This window comes from Vipera ursinii, assembly GCF_947247035.1.
Source record: "Vipera ursinii genome assembly, chromosome: 2".
Classification (NCBI taxonomy): Eukaryota; Metazoa; Chordata; class Lepidosauria; order Squamata; family Viperidae; genus Vipera; species Vipera ursinii.
This window is the reverse complement of record NC_139513.1, coordinates 15,425,037-15,436,720: the sequence shown is the minus strand read 5'-3', so window position 1 is coordinate 15,436,720 and position 11,684 is coordinate 15,425,037. Positions and strand designations below refer to the sequence as shown.

Genomic DNA, 11,684 nt, shown 5'->3' with positions numbered 1-11,684 from the left:
CCATTTTCTTGCCTATCTTAACTTGCGTTTCTATTCTGTTTTTTATGGCACTGGTTTGGGTAGGTTGGACTGTTTTTTCCCTTTGTGTAAAGACAGATGCAAAAAACGAATTAAATAGTTCTGCTTTCTCCCTATTGCTTGTCACCTTTTTGCCACTTTCCCCCACTAATGGACCAATCATTTCCTTAAATTTTTTCTTGTTTTTTATATGTTGAAAGAAGCTTTTTTTGTTATTTTTGACTTTGGTCGCAAGCCTTAGTTCATTTTGAGCCTTACCTCAAAAGATTCAGACCACAATTCAAATAGTCGATTTCTCAACTAAAGTTTGAATGGGAGATCACAAATGAATTTCAAGCCTTTCATAAACTCTTCAATTTTTGCCTCAGGTGGATTTCCTCATGTGCAATAAGGGATAATTTATGAGTGAAGTAACATCCACTGACTGGACATTTGAAAAATTTCTCCCTTCTGTATGTCCTCTGGTGTTTCACAAGGTTGGAATTCTGACTAAAACTTTTCCCACAATCAGGACATTCAAAGGGTTATTCTCCTGTGCAAAACCTCTGATGTTTTACCAGGCTGGAATTCTCATTGAAACATTTGCCACAATTAGGACATTCAAAGGGTTTCTCTCCTGTGTGAGTCCTCTGGTGTGTCACAAGGCTGGAATTCTTACTGAAACGTTTCCCACAATCAGGACATTCGAAGGGTTTCTCTCCTGTGTGAGTCCTCTGGTGTGTCACCAGGTTAGAATTCATACTGAAACATTTTCGACAGATAGGACATTCAAAGGGTTTCTCTCCTGTGTGAGTCCTCTGGTGTGTCACCAGGTTGGAATTCTGAGTGAAACCTTTCCCACAATCAGGACATTTGAAGGGTGTCTCTCCTGTGTGAGTCCTTTGATGTATCACCAGTTGGGAATTGTAACTAAAACTTTTCACACAATCAGGACATTCAAAGGGTTATTCTCCTGTGCAAATCCTCTGATGTTTTACCAGGCTGGAATTCTCATTGAAACATTTGCCACAATTAGGACATTCAAAGGGTTTCTCTCCTGTGTGAGTCCTCTGGTGTGTCACAAGGCTGGAATTCTTACTGAAACGTTTCCCACAATCAGGACATTCGAAGGGTTTCTCTCCTGTGTGAGTCCTCTGGTGTGTCACCAGGTTAGAATTCATAATGAAACATTTTCGACAGATAGGACATTCAAAGGGTTTCTCTCCTGTGTGAGTCCTCTGGTGTGTCACCAGGTTGGAATTCTGAGTGAAACCTTTCCCACAATCAGGACATTTGAAGGGTTTCTCTCCTGTGTGAGTCCTTTGATGTATCACCAGTTGGGAATTGTAACTGAAACCTTTCCCACAATCAGGACATTTAAAGGGTTTCTCCCCTGTGTGAGTCCTCTTGTGTTCCACCAGAGTGGAATTATTATTGAAACCTTTGCCACAATTAGGACATTCAAAGGGTTTCTCTCCTGTGTGAGTTCTCTGGTGTTTCACAAGGCTGGAATTTTCATTGAAACTTTTCCCACAATCAGGACATTTGAAGGGTTTCTCTCCTGTGTGAGTCCTCTGGTGCGTCACCAGGTTGGAATTCTGAGTGAAACCTATCCCACAATCAGGACATTTGAAGGGTTTCTCTCCTGTGTGAGTCCTTTGGTGTGTCACCAGGTTGGAATTCTGAGTGAAACCTTTCCCACAATCAGGACATTTGAAGGGTTTCTCTCCTGTGTGAGTCCTTTGGTGTTTCACCAGGTGGGAATAGAGACTGAAACCTTTTCCACAGACAGGACATTCAAAGGGTTTCTCTCCTGTGTGAGTCCTCTGGTGTTTCAAAAGGCTGGAATTCTGACTGAAACATTTCCCACAATCGGGACATTCAAATGGTTTCTCTCCTGTGTGAGTCCTCTGGTGCTGCACAAGGCTGGAATTCTGACTGAAACTTTTCCCACATTCAGGACATTCAAAGGGTTTCTCTCCTGTATGAGTCCTCTGGTGTAGGACCAGGTTGGAATACTGAGTGAAACGTTTCCCACAATCAGGACATTCAAACGGTAGCTCTCCTGTGTGAGTATTCTGGTGTATCACCAGGTGGGAATTCTGACTGAAACTCTTCCCACAATAATGACATTCAAATGGTTTCTCTCCTGTGTGAGTCCTCTGGTGTGTCACCAGATGAGAATACCGACTGAAACCTTTTCCACAATCGGGACATTCAAAGGGTTTCTCTCCTGAGTCCTCTGGTGTATCACCAGGTTGGAATTCTTACTGAAACTTTTCCCACAATCAGGACATTCAAAGGGTTTCTCTCCTGTGTGAGTCCTCTGGTGATTCAAAAGGCTGGAATTCTGACTGAAATTTTTCCCACAATCAGGACATTCAAATGGTTTCTCTCCTGTGTGAGTCCTCTGGTGCTGCACAAGGCTGGAATTCTGACTGAAACTTTTCCCACAATCAGGACATTCAAAGGGTTTCTCTCCTGTGTGAGTCCTCTGGTGATTCAAAAGGCTGGAATTCTGACTGAAACTTTTCCCACAATCAGGACATTCAAATGGTTTCTCTCCTGTGTGAGTCCTCTGGTGCTGCACAAGGCTGGAATTCTGACTGAAACTTTTCCCACATTCAGGACATTCAAAGGGTTTCTCTCCTGTGTGAGTCCTCTGGTGTAGCACCAGGTTGGAATTCTGAGTGAAACGTTTCCCACAATCAGGACATTCATACGGTAGCTCTCCTGTGTGAGTATTCTGGTGTATCACCAGGTGGGAATTCTGACTGAAACTCTTCCCACAATAATGACATTCAAATGGTTTCTCTCCTGTGTGAGTCCTCTGGTGTGTCACCAGATGAGAATACCGACTGAAACCTTTTCCACAATCGGGACATTCAAAGGGTTTCTCTCCTGTGTGAGTCCTCTGGTGCTGCACAAGGCTGGAATTCTGACTGAAACTTTTCCCACATTCAGGACATTCAAAGGGTTTCTCTCCTGTATGAGTCCTCTGGTGTAGCACCAGCTTGGAATTCTGAGTGAAACGTTTCCCACAATCAGGACATTCAAACGGTAGCTCTCCTGTGTGAGTATTCTGGTGTATCACCAGGTGGGAATTCTGACCGAAACTCTTCCCACAATAATGACATTCAAATGGTTTCTCTCCTGTGTGAGTCCTCTGGTGTTTCACGAGATTGGAATTCTGACTGAAACTTTTCCCACATTCAGGACATTCAAAGGGTTTCTCTCCTGTATGAGTCCTCTGGTGTAGGACCAGGTTGGAATACTGAGTGAAACGTTTCCCACAATCAGGACATTCAAACGGTAGCTCTCCTGTGTGAGTATTCTGGTGTATCACCAGGTGGGAATTCTGACTGAAACTCTTCCCACAATAATGACATTCAAATGGTTTCTCTCCTGTGTGAGTCCTCTGGTGTGTCACCAGATGAGAATACCGACTGAAACCTTTTCCACAATCGGGACATTCAAAGGGTTTCTCTCCTGAGTCCTCTGGTGTATCACCAGGTTGGAATTCTTACTGAAACTTTTCCCACAATCAGGACATTCAAAGGGTTTCTCTCCTGTGTGAGTCCTCTGGTGATTCAAAAGGCTGGAATTCTGACTGAAATTTTTCCCACAATCAGGACATTCAAATGGTTTCTCTCCTGTGTGAGTCCTCTGGTGCTGCACAAGGCTGGAATTCTGACTGAAACTTTTCCCACAATCAGGACATTCAAAGGGTTTCTCTCCTGTGTGAGTCCTCTGGTGATTCAAAAGGCTGGAATTCTGACTGAAACTTTTCCCACAATCAGGACATTCAAATGGTTTCTCTCCTGTGTGAGTCCTCTGGTGCTGCACAAGGCTGGAATTCTGACTGAAACTTTTCCCACATTCAGGACATTCAAAGGGTTTCTCTCCTGTGTGAGTCCTCTGGTGTAGCACCAGGTTGGAATTCTGAGTGAAACGTTTCCCACAATCAGGACATTCATACGGTAGCTCTCCTGTGTGAGTATTCTGGTGTATCACCAGGTGGGAATTCTGACTGAAACTCTTCCCACAATAATGACATTCAAATGGTTTCTCTCCTGTGTGAGTCCTCTGGTGTGTCACCAGATGAGAATACCGACTGAAACCTTTTCCACAATCGGGACATTCAAAGGGTTTCTCTCCTGTGTGAGTCCTCTGGTGCTGCACAAGGCTGGAATTCTGACTGAAACTTTTCCCACATTCAGGACATTCAAAGGGTTTCTCTCCTGTATGAGTCCTCTGGTGTAGCACCAGCTTGGAATTCTGAGTGAAACGTTTCCCACAATCAGGACATTCAAACGGTAGCTCTCCTGTGTGAGTATTCTGGTGTATCACCAGGTGGGAATTCTGACCGAAACTCTTCCCACAATAATGACATTCAAATGGTTTCTCTCCTGTGTGAGTCCTCTGGTGTTTCACGAGATTGGAATTCTGACTGAAACTTTTACCACATTGAGGACATTCAAAGGGTTTCTCTCCTGTGTGAGTCCTCTGGTGTCTAACCAGGCTGGAATTAAGACTAAAACTTTTTCCACAGATATGACAATCAAAGGGTTTCTCTCCTGTGTGAGTCCTCTGGTGTCTTACCAGGCTGGAATTAAGACTAAAACTTTTTCCACAGATATGACAATCAAAGGGTTTCTCTCCTGTGTGAGTCCTCTGGTGTCTTACCAGGCTGGAATTAAGACTAAAACTTTTTCCACAGATATGACAATCAAAGGGTTTCTCTCCTGTGTGAGTCCTCTGGTGTTTCACAAGGATGGAATTTTTATTGAAACTTTTTCCACAATAAGGGCACTTAAACGGTTTCTCTCCTGTGTGAATCCTCTGGTGGTGCCCAAACCTGGAATTCTGACTGAAACTTTTCCCACATTCAGGACATTCATATAATTCCTCTCCAGTGTGACTCCTATGGTGTATCACCAGATTGGAATTCTCACTGAAACGTTTCTTACAATCAGGACATTCAAAGGGTTTCTCTCCTCTGTGAGTCCTCGGATGTGTCATGAGGTTGTAATTGTGATTGAAACGTTTGCCACAAACAGGACACTCATACGTTTTCTCATCTGTGTGAGTCCTCTGGGTTTTCATGAAATTGGAATTCTTACTGAAACGTTTCCCACAAAGACAACATTCAAAGGGTTTCTCTCCTGAGTGGTTACTCTCTTATATAGGTCCTTGCATGAATCACAAGGGAGCTGTTGTGACTAAAGCTTTCAACACATGTGGATAATTGTTAACGTTTTGCTCTCGTGTGGATGTTGTTATGCTTAACCTGTGATGTGCTATCTGTGCTTTTCCAATAATAGACACAACTACGGAGCTTTTCCAAGCTGATATTTTTAAGGAGGTCAAAAATATGGACAATCCCTTGTTTAGTGGCTCCTTTATTCAAGCCGTTTTCTTCCTCACAGAGCGAGGCCTGCATTACTCTCTGCTCTGTGTGACTTTCCTACTGACCTTTTCCTCCAACTGACTTCCAGATATTTCCCTCTTTAACTGAATGAAAAATAATCTCCCTTTTCTTTTCATGTAAAGTATCCTTGAGTTCCGAAAAATCTACTTGTTCTAGAGTGAAATTTTTCTTTATTTTCCCTCTTTTGTCTAACAGCTGCTGTAGGAGGAGAATTTTGTGGTTTTCTGAAGAAAATGGAAAATATTTTGATTTCTGGTTCAGTTTGCTTTCCTTTTTCAATGTTGCTTGTTATTCTTAGCTGTCCAGATTTCTTTTCTTGCCATCCTCTTTGTCTACAAGATTCAAAGGAAAGTGTAACTAAATGGTTAGATGTGAAAAAAAGAAAAATAAACACATTACAATGAAAAAGCAAACATGCCACAATACTAGAATAACTTTGTACATTAATTATGATTCATTTGACACATGGAAGACTACAGACATCCAAATTCAGATATCCGTTTAATCATGAAATTCTCTTGTTGACTTGGATCAATCACAAATTCTTAGCAATGCAAAGGGTTATCATCAAATATACCTGGAAGTGCTGGTTATAGATTTTATAATTGGAGATTTACGCATACAGAGAGAAATACAGACACACACCTACAAATGTCTATACGGATAAAATCTTATGTCTTTCAAGCCTGGAAAAATGTCCCAAAAGGGTTAAAAGCAAAGCTTTTGAGCTAATTTTAGAGATGTGGGGGCTTTAACTGATGAATAACAGAATAATAGAATTGGAAGGGACCTAAGAGGTCTTCTAGTCCAACTCCCTGCTCAGGTAGGGAACCCTATACCATTTCAGAAAAAAGGTTGTCCAAACTCTTCTTAACAACATCCAGTGATGGAGCATCCATTTCTTCTGTCTAACTGTCAAGAAATTCCTCCTTAGCTCTAGGTTGGTCCTGTCCTTAATACGTTTCTAGCCATTGCTTCTTGTCTTGCCTTCAGGTGCTTTGCAAAATTGGGTGACCCTCTCCTCTTTGTGGCTGACCCTCAAATACTGGAACACTGCTATCATGTCATCCTTAGTCTTTCTTTTAATTCAACTAGACATAACCCATTCCTGCATCCGTTCTTTATATGCTTTATACAGTAGTGGCCAAAACTGTGGGAACCTTTTGGAAAATCTGTACATTTGTGCTTTGATGACTAATAACACCACTTCTTTTTGGAGTAGTACCATAAAATTACATATCAATGGAAAAAATAATTTAATCAAGAATGTAATGGAACAAAGACTGTTCAATTATCTGTATTCTATGAAAAGTAATAGTCATATAAGCAAAAAAAGGAAGCACAACTTGCTTAGGTTGATATCAGGTAGCATTCCTTCATCTGATTGTAGCCAATAAGCATGAATGTTTAAAGAGCCAATCAGGTGTCATCTTTTTTTGGCAATGATCCAAACAGATCACAGTAGGAGTCAGTTATTGAGGTCATGTATTGAAGCTGAGAGGAGAACATTTGTCAGTGTGGTAACCCATGTTACCTGGACAGAGGAACAATGGGAAAGTGTTATTTAGAGTGATGAGACCAAGATCTCCGTTTGGTAGTGATGGCATAAAATAAGTAAGGAGAAGAATCGGAGAAGATTTGCATCCTGACTGCATTACATGTACCGTGAAACACCCAGTCAGTGTTATGACCTGGGGTTGTATGACATCAAAAGGTGTGGGCAGAATTTGTGTGATTAATGGGAATATAAATGGCGCCAAATACATTAATGAAATACTTGAGCCCAAACTGAAGCCTTCCGCACATGATCTTTTCCAAGACAATGAAGCATTTATATTTGAACAGGATTCAGCTCCATGTCAGGTTGCTGCTGTGTGCAAAAGGTGGTTTCAAGATAATCATATTCCACTGCTGGAATGGCCTGGGAATAGCCCAGATCTTAACCCAGTTGAAAATCTATGGAGCCGACTAAAGAAACTTGTTAGTCAGAAGCGACCCAGCAATAAAACCCAGTTAATAGAAGCAATCATTCAATCTTGGTTTCACATTATAACAGCTGCAGAACTAGGGGACTTGGTTCACTCCATGGGAAGACGTTGTAAGGCCGTAATTCATGCTAAAGGTTACCCAGCAAAGTGACATGGTGATAATTTTTATATATCTCATTTTTTCTACATGTTTCACTTTTTTCTTTATAACTGCTATTCTAATAACAAATCCTTCATAAAAGTTATTGCATTACATTCTTATCTTTTCATTGACATATAATTTTATGGTACTACCCCCCCAAAAAAAATGGTGTTATTAGCCATCAAACCCCAAATGTAGACTTTTCCCAAGAGGTTTCCACAATGTTGGCCACTACTGTAACTGATGAAATGATGCCTAAAGCCTCTGCAAGATTTAAAGCACCAGTTTTGCACATGGAAGTCCTCAGCTGCAAATAAGAGGAGAAAATACTGCCCACAACTACTCTGGTGACATCCCAATTCAAGCAGTCCTCACTTACTGACTGCAACTGGAACGGTCTTTTATGTCATGAAGCATGATGTCACATGAGAGTGCCAACTTACATCTGGTTTCTCTGCAGTTGTAAAGCAAATCCACGTGGGTTATTAAAGGCAATTTCACATGACTGTCACTTGAAACTTCCTGCCGGCATCCCCAGTGATTTGGCCTGTCAGAATCTAGTTAGGAAGGTCACAAACGGGGATCATGAGTATGAGATACTGCAAAAATCATAAATGTGCAAACCAAATTGGTGCATTTCCTTTTCCTACACTTTCATGATGACAGGAACTGCTGAGGTTCAGGTCACTGAACAGGTGCTACAATGACCACTCATTTGTTTTACCAGGCATAAGTCTGCTCTTACAATGCCATTGTAACTTTGAAGGCTCAGGGAACAAGTGATAAGCGATGATTACTTATACAAACCAAACATCCCAAAAGCTCTTCGGTAGCTATTTTTAAAAAGTGCTGGGTTAGGAACGATTGAACCTGGTTAATACATAGATGGGGCATCAACACGAACTACCGTGTTTATTGGCAAGACATGGAAGTAAAAAAAAAAACTCCCATAAAAATCAGTACCACCTTCAGTCCCATCTTGTTGACAAGAAAACAGAAAGAATAATAGAATTACAGAGTTGGAAGGGACCCTGGAGGTCTTCTAGTCGAATCCCCTGATCGGGCAGGAGACACGATTACCATTCCTGACAAATGGCTGTCCGGTCTCCTCTTAAAAACCTCCAGTGAAGCAGCACTCACGACGTCTGGAGGGAAGCCATTCCCAAAGAATCAACCTTCGCTTGAAGGAGACTTTTTAAATCTTCCCACCAGTACAAAAATTGCAGTCCCCAGTTTAACAGCCTGCAGCACCAGCGGACTGAAAAGTTGGGGAGGGAAGGAAAATGCAGCAGCAGCAGCTGACCTGCTTCAGCCTAGTTGCTTCTCTGCTCGGACGCCGTGGAGGAAGCCCAACAGCCCCGCTCGCTCCCGGCTTCTCCTCCGACCTGCCCTCCGCTCACCTCCCAGCTGCTGCTTCGACCCTGGGAAGAGCACAAAAGCCACTTCGCACACCAACTTCCTCCCAAGAGTGATCAGGAAGAGGAGGTTCCTCTGCGCTTCTCATCTCTTCCCATACTTTCTAGCAATATAGTACTCGATGGTTTTAACTCCTTTAAACAGATGCTGCCGGCTGCATTTTCAGCTTTCTAAACAGAGAGGTTGCTTATTTAACCACGGATAGGTGGCAAAAAAACAAAACAAAAAAACTACATGCTTGTCTCATCTCTACCTAAGCCGTTTGCAAGACTTTTTGCCCTGAGTAAAAGCTATCAAGTTGTTTATGACTTCTAGCAACCGATCTTTCCAACTGATCCAAGTGAAATGTGATGCTACTTAGCCTGCGAAGCTTAGCTGTGTGCTGAGCCCTAAAAGTTCATGACGGTTTTTCAGAATTACAGAATAAGCTTTTTAAAGGGTGATTCTGAGTGGTAATCAAATTCTCTCTACATCCCAAATCTTTATGACCGATTTCCTTTGCCTCCCAAGCATTTAGGCCATGGCAGCCTCATCAGGCCAGATCCTCCAGGGGAGGCAACTTCTGCTGGCCAGGGCTGCGTCCATGGACACCCAGCATACCAGGATCATTCCTGAGGGAGGACAATGTATATCTGCTAAATGTTAAATGCCATGAACTTTTGTAAATTTTCCTATTCTGTCACTTTGTTTTACTTGCAAAAAAGAACTTAAAAGTGGACAAGATTTTACTTTGGGATTTGAAAAAGACTCTAAATGCTATTGGGGATATTTTGTAGCGAGAAATAAATTAAGCAGCAGAAGTATAACTGAAGCTCACGTCATCAGAGTCAAAGAGTAGTGAGAATGATGTATGATTGAAACTGAAATTTTAAATTTATAAATGAGGGAAGGGAAGATGAGTAAAACAGATTACTTAGAGATGCAGATTGCACAAGTAACAGATTACAAGTTAACAATTGTATATGTTAGAAACCCACTGTATGTGTCACTGAGCAAGAGTTGGGTAATGAGCTTTACATTATCTTTTTATTATTAAATTCATTCATTATTAAACTTAATCACTGCCCGTCTCGCTGTTTGAGGCAACTCTGAGCAATTTCCCTTGACCTAATGTCCATAGCAACAGTGAAAATACCCACTTTCCCCTTATCAACAATGAAACATTTTCAATTGTACATTTTATTTCTCATGTTAGCTAGCAACACAGAGGTTTGTCTCACTTCTGCATGACACTATGGCCAAATGGCAGCCGCTTCCACAAGTCCACCGCATGGCCCAAGGAAGAAGCCAGGCCCCACTGAAAATAACGGATGCTCCCAGGAAACAGTCCTGAGGGCCAGGGATGTATGCCCTCCCCTCCTTCCCCAACATGAGGATCAGAAATCTCAAAAAGAAAGAGGAGGGTGTGAGGCGTGCAGGGACCCCGTGGGAGGGAGAAAAAGCCTGTGGAGACCCTGGGGTGAGAAAGTAGTGGGGGGCAAAAGGGTTGGGAAACAGACCACAGGGTGTCTCAGAGGATGGAGGAGGCCTAGAGATGCCTACAACAGGCAAACCTGGGCCTGCACTAGGCCTCCAAGAGTTTTCCCCAACCCTGAGGTAGCCAGTGTTCCAAATAGTGACTGACACATTCAATTAATGGCTGCATCAGTAATAGCAGAGTAGTTTAGGAAAGAAGTCTTACTTAACGGCCTTGCAACATGCAACCATAATTGCAAAGCCCACGACAGATATATCTTGAGGAGCTTTTCTACACTGGCTGAGGAATTCTGGGCCTCAAAATCTGGAGGAAATCAAGGTAGAAAACCTGAAACTCCACATGTGGGAATTATATAATCAATATACAAAACTACCACCCAGAAGCCTTTTTGACCAAATCCACAACTTCTACAAAAGGAAATATCTAGTAGCTGCTGCTGCTAACCAGAAATTGGTAGTTAGCCTTTTTCCATTTTCTTTTTCTCTCCACCTACAAGTCTAGTCCTGAGACATGTCTGAGTAAAAAGATTCAGACCACAATTCAAATAGTCGATTTCTCAACTACAGTTTGAATGGGAGATCATAAATGAATTTCAAGCCTTTCATAAACTCTTCAATTTTTGCCTCAGGTGGATTTCCTCATGTGCAATAAGGGATGATTTATGAGTGAAGTAACATCCACTGACTGGACATTTGAAAATTTTCTCCCTTCTGTACGTCCTCTGGTGTTTCACAAGGTTGGAATTCTGACTAAAACTTTTCCCACAATCAGGACATTCAAAGGGTTATTCTCCTGTGCAAATCCTCTGATGTTTTACCAGGCTGGAATTCTCATTGAAACATTTGCCACAATTAGGACATTCAACGGGTTTCTCTCCTGTGTGAGTCCTCTGGTGTGTCACAAGGCTGGAATTCTTACTGAAACGTTTCCCACAATCAGGACATTCGAAGGGTTTCTCTCCTGTGTGAGTCCTCTGGTGTGTCACCAGGTTAGAATTCATACTGAAACATTTTCGACAGATAGGACATTCAAAGGGTTTCTCTCCTGTGTGAGTCCTCTGGTGTGTCACCAGGTAGGAATTCTGAGTGAAACCTTTCCCACAATCAGGACATTTGAAGGGTTTCTCTCCTGTGTGAGTCCTTTGATGTATCACCAGTTGGGAATTGTAACTGAAACCTTTCCCACAATCAGGACATTTAAAGGGTTTCTCCCCTGTGTGAGTCCTCTGGTGTT

The 11,684-nt window shown here is 42.1% G+C and overlaps 1 protein-coding gene across 1 annotated transcript; it reads right to left on the bottom strand.

Moving 5' to 3' along the window:
- Positions 1-298: 298 nt before the first annotated feature.
- Positions 299-5,440, bottom strand: LOC310633340 (uncharacterized protein; the record flags this gene model as incomplete). Its single annotated transcript, XM_083351043.1, has 4 exons — positions 299-318; positions 1,868-2,015; positions 2,097-2,194; positions 5,332-5,440. The coding sequence occupies 4 exons, from the start codon at positions 5,438-5,440 to the stop codon at positions 299-301; spliced, it is 375 nt and encodes a 124-aa protein (XP_083207169.1).
- Between the last annotated feature and the right edge of the window lie 6,244 nt (positions 5,441-11,684).